This window comes from Heterocephalus glaber, unplaced genomic scaffold (assembly GCF_053883595.1).
Source record: "Heterocephalus glaber isolate CG9 unplaced genomic scaffold, H.glaber_assembly_v1.0 deba00000768, whole genome shotgun sequence".
Classification (NCBI taxonomy): Eukaryota; Metazoa; Chordata; class Mammalia; order Rodentia; family Bathyergidae; genus Heterocephalus; species Heterocephalus glaber.
The window spans coordinates 5,787,554-5,800,651 of record NW_028258162.1 but is presented as its reverse complement, the minus strand read 5'-3'; the positions used below and the strand labels follow the sequence as shown (position 1 = coordinate 5,800,651).

General features: G+C 36.5%; 1 protein-coding gene across 9 annotated transcripts in view; it reads right to left on the bottom strand.

Annotated features, from left to right (window-relative positions):
- Malrd1 (MAM and LDL receptor class A domain containing 1) overlaps positions 1 to 13,098 on the bottom strand; it is a 725,534-nt gene that overhangs the window by 493,423 nt on the left and 219,013 nt on the right. For all 9 annotated transcript variants that reach the window (XR_015449658.1, XM_087207225.1, XM_087207223.1 and 6 more), the window contains one exon: positions 1,537 to 1,624. Coding sequence is in view for 8 of the 9 variants with exons in the window: in XM_087207225.1 (XP_087063351.1) it covers positions 1,537 to 1,624 (88 nt within the window). In the remaining variant the exon portion in view is untranslated. The remainder of the gene's footprint in view (positions 1 to 1,536; positions 1,625 to 13,098) is intronic.

Sequence of the window (13,098 nt, the reverse complement as noted above, 5' to 3'; positions counted from 1 at the left end):
GCCTTCACTGAAAAAGAAACCACTGAGCAGACACCAGAACAAAGAGAAGGAGGGATTCAAGCAGGCAACTAGAGGAAGCACTATCCCAGAAGAGAGAAACGCAGGTGGAAAGCCCAGCTCTTAAAGCGGCTTAAGGATTTGGTAAAAGGAACTGGTAGATGTGAAAAGTGAACTGGAGTCACTTTGGTGAAGTTGGAGTCATAAGGTATGAAAGAGCCTAGTTTATTCCTCTAAGATATTAATTTGAAAAGGATCGTAAAGGCTTCCATTTTGAGAAGAGAATATAGGTTTCCAGGGTAGAACCAGAGAAGTCATTTAAAAATCAAATATAATAATAATCCACAAAGAGAAGCTGGTGGCTTGGATCAAGGGGAAGTTAGTGAGAGATCAGAGGCTAAAAGGCTGGCTGGGTTTGGAAGTAGGGAATAGGCAACTAGAAACAAAGTCTTTTACTGAGCTAGGAATGCACAGAAGAATGGCAGAAGTGAGGCCAGATGGTAACAAGGAATTTACTGGTTGACATTGAGTGGTGAACTTGGTCAACCTGAAGTCCCTTCTTGCTGGCCTTTCAGAGAAGGACTTGGCTTTCTGCAGAGTTGTGTGGACTCACAACTCCTGCAGGGAGGGTGAACAATTCCGCCAGAATACAGACTAGAAGGGAGGATAAGCCTGACACTGAAAGCAATGGGTGGCCCTCACAGATGGTGCCCTGGGAGGGTCTGGCTCCTTACCACCCAGTGATGCCCAGGTGAGGGGCAGGGTGGAGGTTAAGGGTGCAGGAACCGAGTGCTGCTGGGCCCCAGCTTTTGATGACTTCAGGGAAGACACTGTATTCCATCTCGTCATGCAATTTAAGGGGCCCCAGCCTGAGTGCCAGGGTCACCCCGTAGGAGTTTAATTTCTAGTCGTACCGAATCACTGTACACTGCCAGAGTGAGTTTCTCCCAGGGGCACCATTTCAAGCCTGGCTGTGTTTGTTTTCCCTTGTTAACACTGAGATGCCCAGTAGGCAACTAGGCAGAGATGTTGAATAGTACATAAGTCTAGAGTTCCGGGGAAAGGTTGGAGACGTGAACCTGAGAACAACATATTCTGTCTTTAATATAAATCTATAACTTGGAAAATAAATGGTTAAATTATAGGAATATTTAAAGTGCAATCCAAAAGTAAAATATCACTGAAGGTAACCAAGAGATACAAAGTCTCAAACAAAAATTAATTATAAGGTAACCAGTTTGCTTTTAACCCCTCAAAAAGTGAAATTATAGCATAATTTCACATATGACTTCCTAGCATTTTGTATGGGATAGGTCACAGACATAACAGATTCAAACATCTTTAACAAGCTTGCCAATATTTTAAGACTTAGAACTAGCAAAGATTTACAACATTTTTTTTCATGGTTAATAGATAAAAGAATCAATAAAACTGTTGGTATTTTAGAATATTTGTAAAAATGAAATATTGGTTTCCTTTGCAGTATTTCCAAGAAAACAAGTTTGGAAATACAGCAGTTACTTAAATGTTTCTTCTTACCTATATGGAGGGTGCAGTCCATGAATGACAAATCATCTATGGCAATATCTCCGGTGAAGCCATCTCCCACTGAAGCCTCCACCAGTATCTAAGGAAAACAGAAGCAAGTCGTTGACACTGTGCAGGAAATTAAGTTAAGGAACCTTGTGGCTGAAAAGGAATTCAGAATTTCTTCAATGATAAACCTTTCCAAGCCTTTAAAAAACACTTTGCAATGGTCTCCAACCATCTTACTTCTCCTTGTGTTCTTCCAGTGACAGGAAATATTGTTACTGGGTCCATTAGACACATGGAGCTCATTCTGGTTTTGATGACTGTCAAGTTTTTGAAATGTCTTTAATTCAGATTATACTACATCCCTGTAACTTCCAACTTTCTACATTTGCTTTGAGTTCCTTGTGAACCTTTAAGTGTCTGAAGGCAATTTACTGCCCTCCTTGCTATTTCTGCCTTTAACTGTTTCCCAGGTTGATCTTCCTCATCCTTCTAGAAACTCAATTTGTTTCTAGACTTACATGCTAGATACACATTTTCAAGGGTTTTAAAATTTTTCTCACACAAACCTTATTCAGTAACATTTTATGAAACTGGCTAATCTTCATTAAATATTCTTTAGAGCCACATAAATCACCATGAACTCAGGTAATATTTGTGCTGTTACTGGAGCTGCAATTCCACTAAAAACCCCCAAAATAGGAAATATTAACAAATATTTAATATTGCTAGAGAATCTGGTAAATTTTGATTAGACCAGATATTTACTAGAATAGATTTAATCATGATGAATTATTTTAACACTTATGTAAAAATGATGCATACTTTGCTCAGGAAAGCCACTGTAATTTCTGGCATTGTTTCCAGAATGAACAGAATCATATTAAAATACAAACATTAAAAATTGCATGCCAGACAGTATTTCCATAATGGAAACTAGGGAAGCCAAATTTTATGCCTAAATTCTACTAGTACTTTACTGAATGACTTAAAGGGCAATTGAAAATTCAGTTTAGTCTAAATGACTTGCTTATCAGTACAGACCAATTCTACTTATACTAGAACTATCACTGACTTGGAAATTTTGTGAAATAAACTAGTTCTTCCAAGTTCTTTTTATGGCTGCTCAAATACTGCAAATAAAGATGAAATGGCCCTGTCAACTACATTGGAACTTTCAGACTCAAACATTAATAAGGCTCTAAGGATTTGCCTCAATTGATGCTTCTAAAAATTAAGAAAGCTAAATTATTAAGTAAAATTTTCAGTGATATGGAAACTATCCTCTCTCTCCCTTTCTCGTGTGTGTGTGCACATTTTAGGCTCTTTTAATTCATAAAAAAGAATTAATTCAACCTGCCATTCAATTTCAGTTTATCAATTGTATGTCTCAAAAATAATATGAAATTCCAAAATAGGAACTTTCAATGCACTGCATCTTCAAAAAACTCAACAGAAAATAATTCTTATTTAACATTTATAAAAGGCATGTATTCCATGTGAAGCACCTGGCACTCTAATGCATTACTTCTGTGATCTTAAATGGTACAGCTGCTTTGGAAACTGATTTAGCACTTTCTTATGAAGGAAAATGTACACCTCCATGTGATGTGGCAGTGCTACATGTAAGAATTTGTTTACCCAAAAGAAACTAAGACATACTATATGTCTAAACAAACACATTCAAAAAATTTATATAAGCTTTATTTATAATCTCTCAAACATGAAATTACCTATATATTCTTCAACTGATGAATAAACAAATTGTATTACATTTACTAAAGGGAATACCACTCAACAATAAAAAGGAACAAACTAAAGCTATACAAAAGATGTGAATCTCAAAAGCAATACATTAAGTGACTCCAAAGGCTACATACTTAATCAATTAACTTGCAATACATTCTGGAAAAGGGCAGGGAAAGAAATAGTTTTGTGTTGCCAGCAGCTAGGCACAGAGGAATGCGGAAGGCTTACTACATAAAGGAATGAGAGATTTAGAGGCAGAATGCTATCGTGATTTAGACCTTAAATGTCCCCTGATGATCCATACCAGTTACTGCTCTTGAGAAACCGTGTCTAGTGAGAGCAGCTTAGGTCATCAGAGAGCTACCCTTGAAAAGACCCTTCCTAACTCTCTCTTCGCTTTCGGCACTGACAGACGATACACTTCCACTGTTGTGCATCCCCACCACTATGGTATACTGTGCTACCACAAGGCCCAAAACAAGGAAACTGGGCCAAGTGACTATGGACTGAAACCTCTGAAACTGTGAGCCAAAATAAACATCCCCTCCTTTTCAACTGTTGAACTGCAGTATTTTGTGAAAGTGATAGAAAGGTGACTAAGAGGGATGCAAATATTTTCTAACATAGCAGTTCTGATTAGTTCCACAACTGTGTACTTAACTGCGTAACTAAACACAGTGAAATTTACTTATGTAAATACCTCAAGTGAACAAAAAAAAGCACTCTGCTTACTGCCATAAATCATCAATACCCTAACATCTGCACATTTTTCTTAATTGGCAGTTTATCACATAGCATTTTACAACTAGCCTATCGTAATCTCAAACGCCTTGATACATTTTTTAATTCAGCTATGAAAAAAATAATTTCTTACTATCTACTAACAATTTTTCAGAGAACAAATATTTACATTTTTCCTGATTCTTAATATACTTATTTTTCATTTAGTTTTTCCAGAACCAAAAATGCAGCAACAAAATGACAGACATTGTAAGAGTTCACTTATAGCCTGATGGTATACCTGATTAAAAGCTGATACAGTTAACTCCTTTAAACACATTCAGATAAACACCCAATATATCGCATAACCTATTTTAGAACTCCTTGAAAGTCAGCTTAGAATCTCAAACTTTCTAAACTAATACTTAGGGACAGATTTGCTGAACTCCACACAATAGGGCTTTCAATCATCTTTAGAATTGTTTACACCACCCTAAAACCAATTTCTATGAAATATATCTCAGATTTGGTCTGACAAGTCTTATGTTTTTAACTCCATCTCTGACTATATTGTACATATAAAAAAAGTACAGAATAATTGGAGTTTTTCAATTATACCATATATCAAAAAACATTCATCATTAACTATTGTCCATAAAATCTCTATTCTATTTAAGCAGAGCATAAACATGGATAATAAAAGTATAATTGTGGTACTAGCAGAATTAAAATAAAATGTTGAGACACATAAAAAGACCAAGGACTATATAAGACTGCTTAAGAGAAAGAAAATACGATGTTTCTCTAATCTTCCTTAGTTCTTATTATGGTAAAAATTATGGCAAAGTTTTCTTGCATTTCGGGGATCATATTGTGAATTCTTAGCTAATGTCAAGCTTTATAATATACGACTTGCTAAGAGTATTTGATTTAGAAAATAAAAATGAATACCTACTTAGGTATTGTGCCAAGTGTTGCCATGGATATGAAGAAGCAAAACATCATCCCTGTCCTGGACTATCTCACCATACAGCATAGAGAAGACTAAATAGTGATCCAAGGGCTAGATCCTACTCACAGGAGTTAAGTTTAATCTAGACAGTGCTCTCGAGTCAAATAAACTGTATTTTTAAAGTAGGATATTTCATCAGAAGATGTTGCTCCTTAGTTGCTTCAGTCTCCAGTATTTCCTATGACACACCTAACACTAAGATTTATTTTCAGTTGTCATTTATTATCTTAAACCTGACATACTTCTGTCAATTCAGGTCCCATTCCTGGTTCTCACAAAGCATTTGAGTTTGCAATTCCATCAGCATGCTAAGCCAGAATGTGAACAGGACCTGAAATTTTACTCTACTGCAAAGAAACACATTAGTTTGGCACTGATACTCATTTACTAATGGAACATGCCAGACCCTTGATTTAGAGACGGTAAAAAAAGTAGCAGACAGAGAAGTACCTTCCATTTGTCCCTCAATGAGGGTCATCACAAGGAAACACGATGAGGGCCAGGTGTTTACTTCTATGTACAGTAGGTCACATATAAGAAGAGGAACCCTGATACTAGGAGACTCCAAATTTATAGGTCGTTGTTATAGGGAGAGGAAGAAGAAGAGAAGGATGAGGCAGAAGAACTAAAAGATATTGAGTAAGTAGGGTATTTAAAGCCACAGATAGGTAAGATGCTTCTTTATTCACATAGAATTATTTCTGCTGATACTAAGAGAAAAAGAGCAAAGCATAGCATATTACAAAATACACACGTGGGCGCACAGGCTAATTTTCTGTGAACTTTAAACTGTTGAAAAACCAGTTAATTTTAATTTTGCTCTCTTTGTTGTTGTTTCAGATGTATAAAAAGTGTCAAAATATAGATATTTTTCATGTAGTTGTTCTTTTCAGATATATATGTCATATATTAACATTAATATTTGATATATATTTACATAGTTGCCTCCAATCAGTATGTAATAATACTTTTCCAGAATTTGACAAAGTAGATTTAAAAAGAGATAAACACTGATCAAATTGAAATTAACTTGCTACCTGAAACTCTACAAACTCACATGCTATTTTAAAGCATTCTCTGGGGACTTATACCATCTAATACTCCTCGTCTCTCATTTGGACAAATAATTCCTAGTTCCTCCAATCCTAAAATTTTATACAGAACCTATTTAATTGGAAGTTACAATGAAGCATTTAATTGAAAACAGCTTGATCAATATTAGAGCAAAAAGTAAAGCTTTAGAAGGATTAAAAAGTTCAGAAAGTTATCCATTCATTATTCAAAAAGGATGCACTATAAGGTATAAGATTTTAAGAGAATATAATAAAATATGGTCCAAATGTTGACTCATAAATGCCAAAATCAAATTCTCATCTATGAAACATAGATATACAAACTGTAACATAATGTATAGATTACAATGTAGATTGGAGTTGAAGGATCTACCTCATCAAAATACATGATTTAGGGCCTGTAATTTAGCCCAGGGGCACCGCACCTGCCTCACAAGCTCAAGGTCCTGAGTTTGATCCCTAGTACCCCCCCAAAAAATACATGATTTAACAATCATAAATTTTTGGACAAGATAAGGGCAAAATATATAACAGACCCTATCAAACCACAAAATTAAAATGCCACATGAGAATGCCCACAAATTTTGCAGAACCTTTAACATAGTAACTAAGCATCCCTTCTTTGTTGCTTTGGGATAAAAAGATAATTTTAATTACAGGAATCTAGGGTAAATTATGCTTAGTATTTTATACCAGGGAACTCCTTGCAATCCAAGTTATGCATGAATATTTGAGACATTTTTATTAAGTTATGTAATTTTATTGTAAAATAAGTGTGAAGGAACTATGTTTAATGGAACTGTTAAATTTGGTTATCATACTAAGAATCTTTAATTTCTTAAGTTTTTTTATCTTGGTTTTTTTTCCCTCACTTGCAACGATGTGGCAGCTGGTACAACTAACTACTCTTTCATGTGAAAGTCCCTTGGCTTTTCAATGGAAAATTATATTCATCTCTTGCATTTGCATGAAGAAATTTGAGTCTTTTGTTTTTCTTTTTGTATTGGTGATAAATACAGGGTCTTTGCACAGAGCAACACCTAGCATTCTCCTGACATCCTCCCAGAGTGCTGGGATTATAGGTATGGACCACCACATCCAGCAACTTTCTGGGCTTTGAATCCACGAGACTGGATGCATTATCCAGACTGAATTTCCATGCTTGCATACACGTATACTTGCTTTTATACTTGCTCAACAGTTTGCTAAAAATCTTTTATCATAATTTTACTCAGCCAGGTGGCAGCCCTTCTCATTATATACATTTTTGTGATAAAATTTTTGATGTCAATATCTAAACTAAAAAAAGAAACATAATTGATACTGAGCCATTTCTTTATATCAAACTAATGGAGAAGATCCCTCCTCTCTGATGAAACTGACCACTAGCTCTTTTCCAAACTTATCAAGCCTATTTTCATACATACAAAAATACAAATCAAATATTCATTTCTGGTAAGTTAGCATATCGTTTTCCTGAAAAAATAGAATTGGCTATCAAAACTCTCTTGTGGGGCCAGGAATTTAGCTCAGTGGTTCTACTGCCTGCCTAACAAGTGCAAGGACCCAAATTCAAGTTCAATCTCGGGTACCAAAAAAAAAAACAAAACTCATGGTGTGATCTGGCAGCTCAGCAGGACAGTCCTTCACCCCAGCTCTGCCTGAGGAAAATATTCAAGCAGAGTCACCTCAGCTTCATCTGACTCAATTCCAATTGAGATCCCAGCAGCATACTTCATGGACCTTGAGAAAACAATCCAAAAATTCATTTGGAACAAGAAGAGACCCAGAAAAGCAAAAGCAATTCTAGGTAACAGAGACATGGCGGGAGATATCACAATCCCCAACCTGCAACTATACTACAAAGCTACTGTGATAAAAACAGCATAGTACTGGCAAAGAAACAGACCTGAGGGCCAGTGGAACAGATTAGAAGATGCAGAAAGAACGCCAGACACACTCAGCCATCTCATCTTCAATAAAGACACCAAACACCCTCACTGGAGGGAAGATAGCCTCTTTAATAAATGGTGCTGGAAAAATTGGGCTTCAACTTGCCAAAGATTAAAACTAGACCTATATCTCTCACCATGCACTAAACTAAAATCAAAATGGATTAAAGATCTAAATATTAAAATAGAAACTCTGAACCAGTTGGAACAGAGGTTAGGCAGAACCCTTGAAGACATCGGTGTAGGAAAAGATTCTATGAACAAAACCTCAGTTGCCCGTGAACTAGCACAAACAATCAACAAATGGGATCTCTTCTTATTAAAAGCCTTCTGCACAGCCAGAGAAACCACCAGCAGTGTGAAGAGACAACCCACAATGTGGGAAAAAATCTTCACCTGCTCTTCCTCAGACAAAGGTCTACTATCTCGAATCTAGAAAGAACTTAAAAAGATCAGACCTCCCAAATTTAAAGACCCAATCCGAAAATGGGCATCTGAAATGAACAGACATTTCTCAGACAAAGAAGTAGAAATAGCAAATACATGAAAAAATGTTCAACATCACTGGTCATTCGAGAGATGCAAATGAAAACAACGCTGAGATTCCACTTCACTCCAGAAAGAATGGCTATCATGAAATCAACCAATAACAAATGCTGGTGGGGCTGTGGGGAAAGAGAAACCCTGCTCCACTGCTGGTGGGAGTGTAGACTGGTGCAACCACTGTGGAAATCAGTATGGAGAAACCTCAAAGAACTAGGACTGGAAGTCCCATTTGACCCTGCTATTACACTGCTGGAGATCTTCCCCAAAGAATTAAAAGAATCATACCACAGTGATATATGTGCACCCATGTTCATAGCAGCACAGTTTGTGATAGCTAAAACGTGGAAACAGCCCAAATGCCCATCAACTGGAGACTGGATAAAGAAAATGTGGGGTTTTTTTATAAAATGGAGTACTACTCAGCCATAAAAAATGAGAAATTAGAGACATTTATAGCTAAGAGGATGCACATTGGGGCAATACTCTTAAGTGAAATAAATAGGACACACATGTATAAATACCAAATAGTTTCTCTGGTGTGAGAAACTGAAAGTGTAAATAAGGACTAAATGTATAATAGGTAATGTGAAATAGGAAGAAAAAGGGCAAAGAGGAAGGAAGTGGGAGGGCTGGGGAAAGGATAGAAGGGAATGGGATTAATATGAGAAAATGGAGAAATAGGAACAAAATCTTTGTAAATAGGGAGGAATGGAGGGGTTGAAGGGAGGGCTGGGCAAGGGTGAAAAATAAGAACCAAGAAAGACTGTGGAAAGGTGCAGATTTCCAATGATGAATGTCATTATATTGTATACCTAAAATGTACCAATGATTAGAATTTATAATCGATAAATCAAAATAGGAAGAAAAGGTCCAAATGGGTAGGGGTAGTGGAAGGGGCAGGGGAAGGGAAAGAAGGGAAAGGAAAAATGCTGAGAAATGGAAAAAATGGAAATAAAGTCTTTGTAAATAGGGAAGGGTGGAAGGTGTGAAGGGAGGGCTAGGAATGGGGAAAAAATAAGAACCAAGATGCATCATGTAAAGGTACAATTCCCAATGAGAAATGTAATTGTGTTGTATACCTACAATGCACCAATAAAAGAATTTAGTAATATGCAAAAAAAAAAAACAGTTCTGTAATTGGAAATAATTTGTTCATCATTTTATTATTCTGATGAAGAATCAATTGGTGAGAAGAGTAATATCTACAAGGTCACTAGAGCCTTTGGTGGGAAATTTAAATGTTATAATCATAGTATTCTAATTTCTGGGTTGATGGTGTTTCCACTCAATCATGTTGTTTCTAAAGATATTAAAAAACAAAAGTTGGAAAATTTAACTTGCTTTATATATAAAACACAAAATATCAAACTCACCACAATAGCATTACAAGTGTATTTATAAAAAAATAAAACAAGAACCCCACATATTAAAAACATCTCATAAGAGCTGGCTATAACTAGTAACTTAATCGAAGAAGAAAATCTCTTACAAAGACAATATCACTCCAAAAAAATAGATTGAAAACACAGATAAACACTATGTAAACACTCATTTTAATTATAAAAAGATAATATTGACTAGTAATAAATAAACATTAACCATGATTATTCTGTTTTATTTCTACATGAGTAAAGGTACAGTAGAGAGAGAGGTTTGGATTACCCTCCATTATGTACCTCCACAAATCAAGCTTATGACCAGAACCTAAAAAAATAAAAATAAAATAAGTCTCAGTACAGGTTCCCTGAAAACGTACTTGGTTAGAGTGTTCACTGGAGGACACACGAGGGGCCAAGACCTGTGGAGGAGTATAAAAAAGGAGAAACAGAGGGAGGAAAAGTTGAGCCATGACGCAGTCACAACAAAGACCTGGACTGGTCTAAAGGGGATCTAGAACTCTGTTACCACCCTTCAGAGGAGCCTTACAGTGAAGTAAGAATCCTGAGCTTTTATAACCTGCAGTGACCATTCTTTAGCTACGAGCTATCACCAAAGAGGATGTGTTAGTTTCCTGACGTTGCAACAAAATACATTATCATATGAGATAATATATTTACAAAGTGAAAAGGTTCATTTTTGTTCACAATTTGGGAGATTTCAATACATGATCAATTGGTCCCACTGTGTGGACCTATGGTAAAGCAGGACATCACGGTGAGAGTACATGACAAAGCAAAGATCTCCTCAGCTAGTGGGCAGGAAGTAAAGAGCATGAGGAGGGGAACAGGGTCCCATGATTCCCTTCAAGGTCATTCCTTCCCTTGGTGACCTAAAGACTTCCCGCTAGGCCCCACTTCTCAGTGGTTCCAAACATTTAGAATAACGTTCCTCCTAGGGACCAAGCTTTCATTCAATGTTCCTCCTGGGGACCTTTGGGGAACAGTCAAATTACAGCAGACAGGCATCAGTTAGATGAGTCAAGGCTCCTGGTGGTGACAGCTAGAGAGGGAGTCATTTAGGAGACATGAGCTGCCAAGACTCCCAGAGCCAGAGAAGGAAAACATCAAGCCTAAATATGAATTAGGTTACACAAGACAGTATTCATCACCAACTATTCACGAGGAACTTTGTATGGGCAGAGCTAATCCATGGCCAGTGAAATGAAAAAAAGGAAAGAGAAAGTGAGTCAAAAAGGAGAGATTTTAAAGGTTTTGTCTGCTACTTAAAAAAAAAAAAAACTTTAGAGAACAAAGCTTATTAATCCATGTGGTGCGACACAGTTAGAGAAGGGAAGCAAACTTTCTTCCTGTTCTGGAACTCGTGACAGGCAGGCATCCCACACTGGAAGCTTTGGCATAATCTTAATGCCGTTGGATGAAGTATCATCAGGCTTTCTCTCAGTGGGCAGTAGCAACCATAGGCACACACCAGGCTGGATCCAGATATTCCAGGCAAAATGTGATCTTATTACACAGTGATGACCACAAATAAGCCATTTCTTTCTGTTGTCGGCTAGCTTATGTTTTATCATGTAAAGAAAACAAAGTGGCAGTAATGGTTCAAAAACAGAGAAACAGTTACGGCTTGAGAATGCATTTACTGCACATCATGTGTAAATCCAGTTAAAAACACAGGAAGTGAACTTAAGGCTGGATGTCCAGGAGAGCCCTAAGAATGCCACACTCAGAGAGCTGGGTGAATTCCGGAAGCAGCTGCCTTTTCTATTTATTGCCAAAGCTAAATTAATGCGATGAAACCCAAGGGAGCACTGTGTTATTGAATACAGGTGGGAAACAAGCAAATTTTGAGATAATTTGATTCACTTTTGATAAAATGTTTTCCTATAAACTTCTCAAGACATTTCAGGAAAAAATACATAAAGCTATAACTAATTCTCTTCTTAAAAATATACAGTTTTAATGAACCAGTTTATTTTTTGTTACTTAACATTTTTACTCATTTTTTTTTTTTTTTGCTACCAGGGATTGAACTCAGGACCTTGCTCTTGCAAGGCAGGCGGTGACAGCAATGAGTTAAATCCCTGGCCCCATCATCTGAATTAGTGTTATGCAGATTAAAGATATTCCCAAATCATGCCACCATGGAAAGCACACATAACACACATCCCACTCAAATTCTTTCCTAAATCCCTTATCAGCATTCTCACTTCATTTTTATTTTAAACACAATAAAAATTACATGATGCTATCAAAGCAATGTTTAAAGTCTTTCCAAAAACAAATTAAATTTTCACGTAATATATATACTCTTGATGACTTCCTAAAGTCTTTAGGAATTTTCTTTATGTACCCTTAATAGTTTAAAAAAATCTCATGTGTATGCCAGGTATTTAAAAAATATGCTCAGATTGTTAGAAATGTAATTTAATTAGAGATTACAATGCAGAGAAGAGCCATAGCTAGCTCCTAAGAGATTTTTCAGCTGAAATGCATTGAAAGGAGATTCTAACCTTTTCAGCAGCTCTTTAAAGAATGCTACTCAGCAGATGTCCACTGTAAAATACTAATGCTATTCTGTAGATTATGTTCACAGAGGAGCTCCAAACATTTTTACAATTTTGAGCATAATTTATATACAGCCATTTAAGTGCAGTTTCATGAGTTGTGGCAGACGAATATCATTATGTAACCACAGCCATGGCCACAATGTAGTAAGCTGACAAGTACAAAAATATTTTTTCTACTCTTTTGCACTAGATCTCCTGCCCTATGCCTGGCCTCAGCCCGCTTCTGTTACGAGAGGTTTGCATTTGCTAGAGCATGCTATTAGTAGAGCCAGACCCTGCCATCTTCAGTGTCCAGCCTCTTTCACTAAGCGTATCACTTCTGAGACTCTTCCATATTGCTACTGTATCAGCAGTTTCTTTCTTTTTATCGTTAAGTGGCATTTGACTTGGTGATATATCCCAATTAGTTTACTCATTCATAAGTTAGTGGCCTTTGTGTGGATGATTTCCTGTCTTTTGGGTAGGAATGAAGTTGGTTGTAAGTTTAATGTTATAATAAATGAGAAACTAGAGACATTTATAGCTAAATGGATGTACATTGAGGCCATA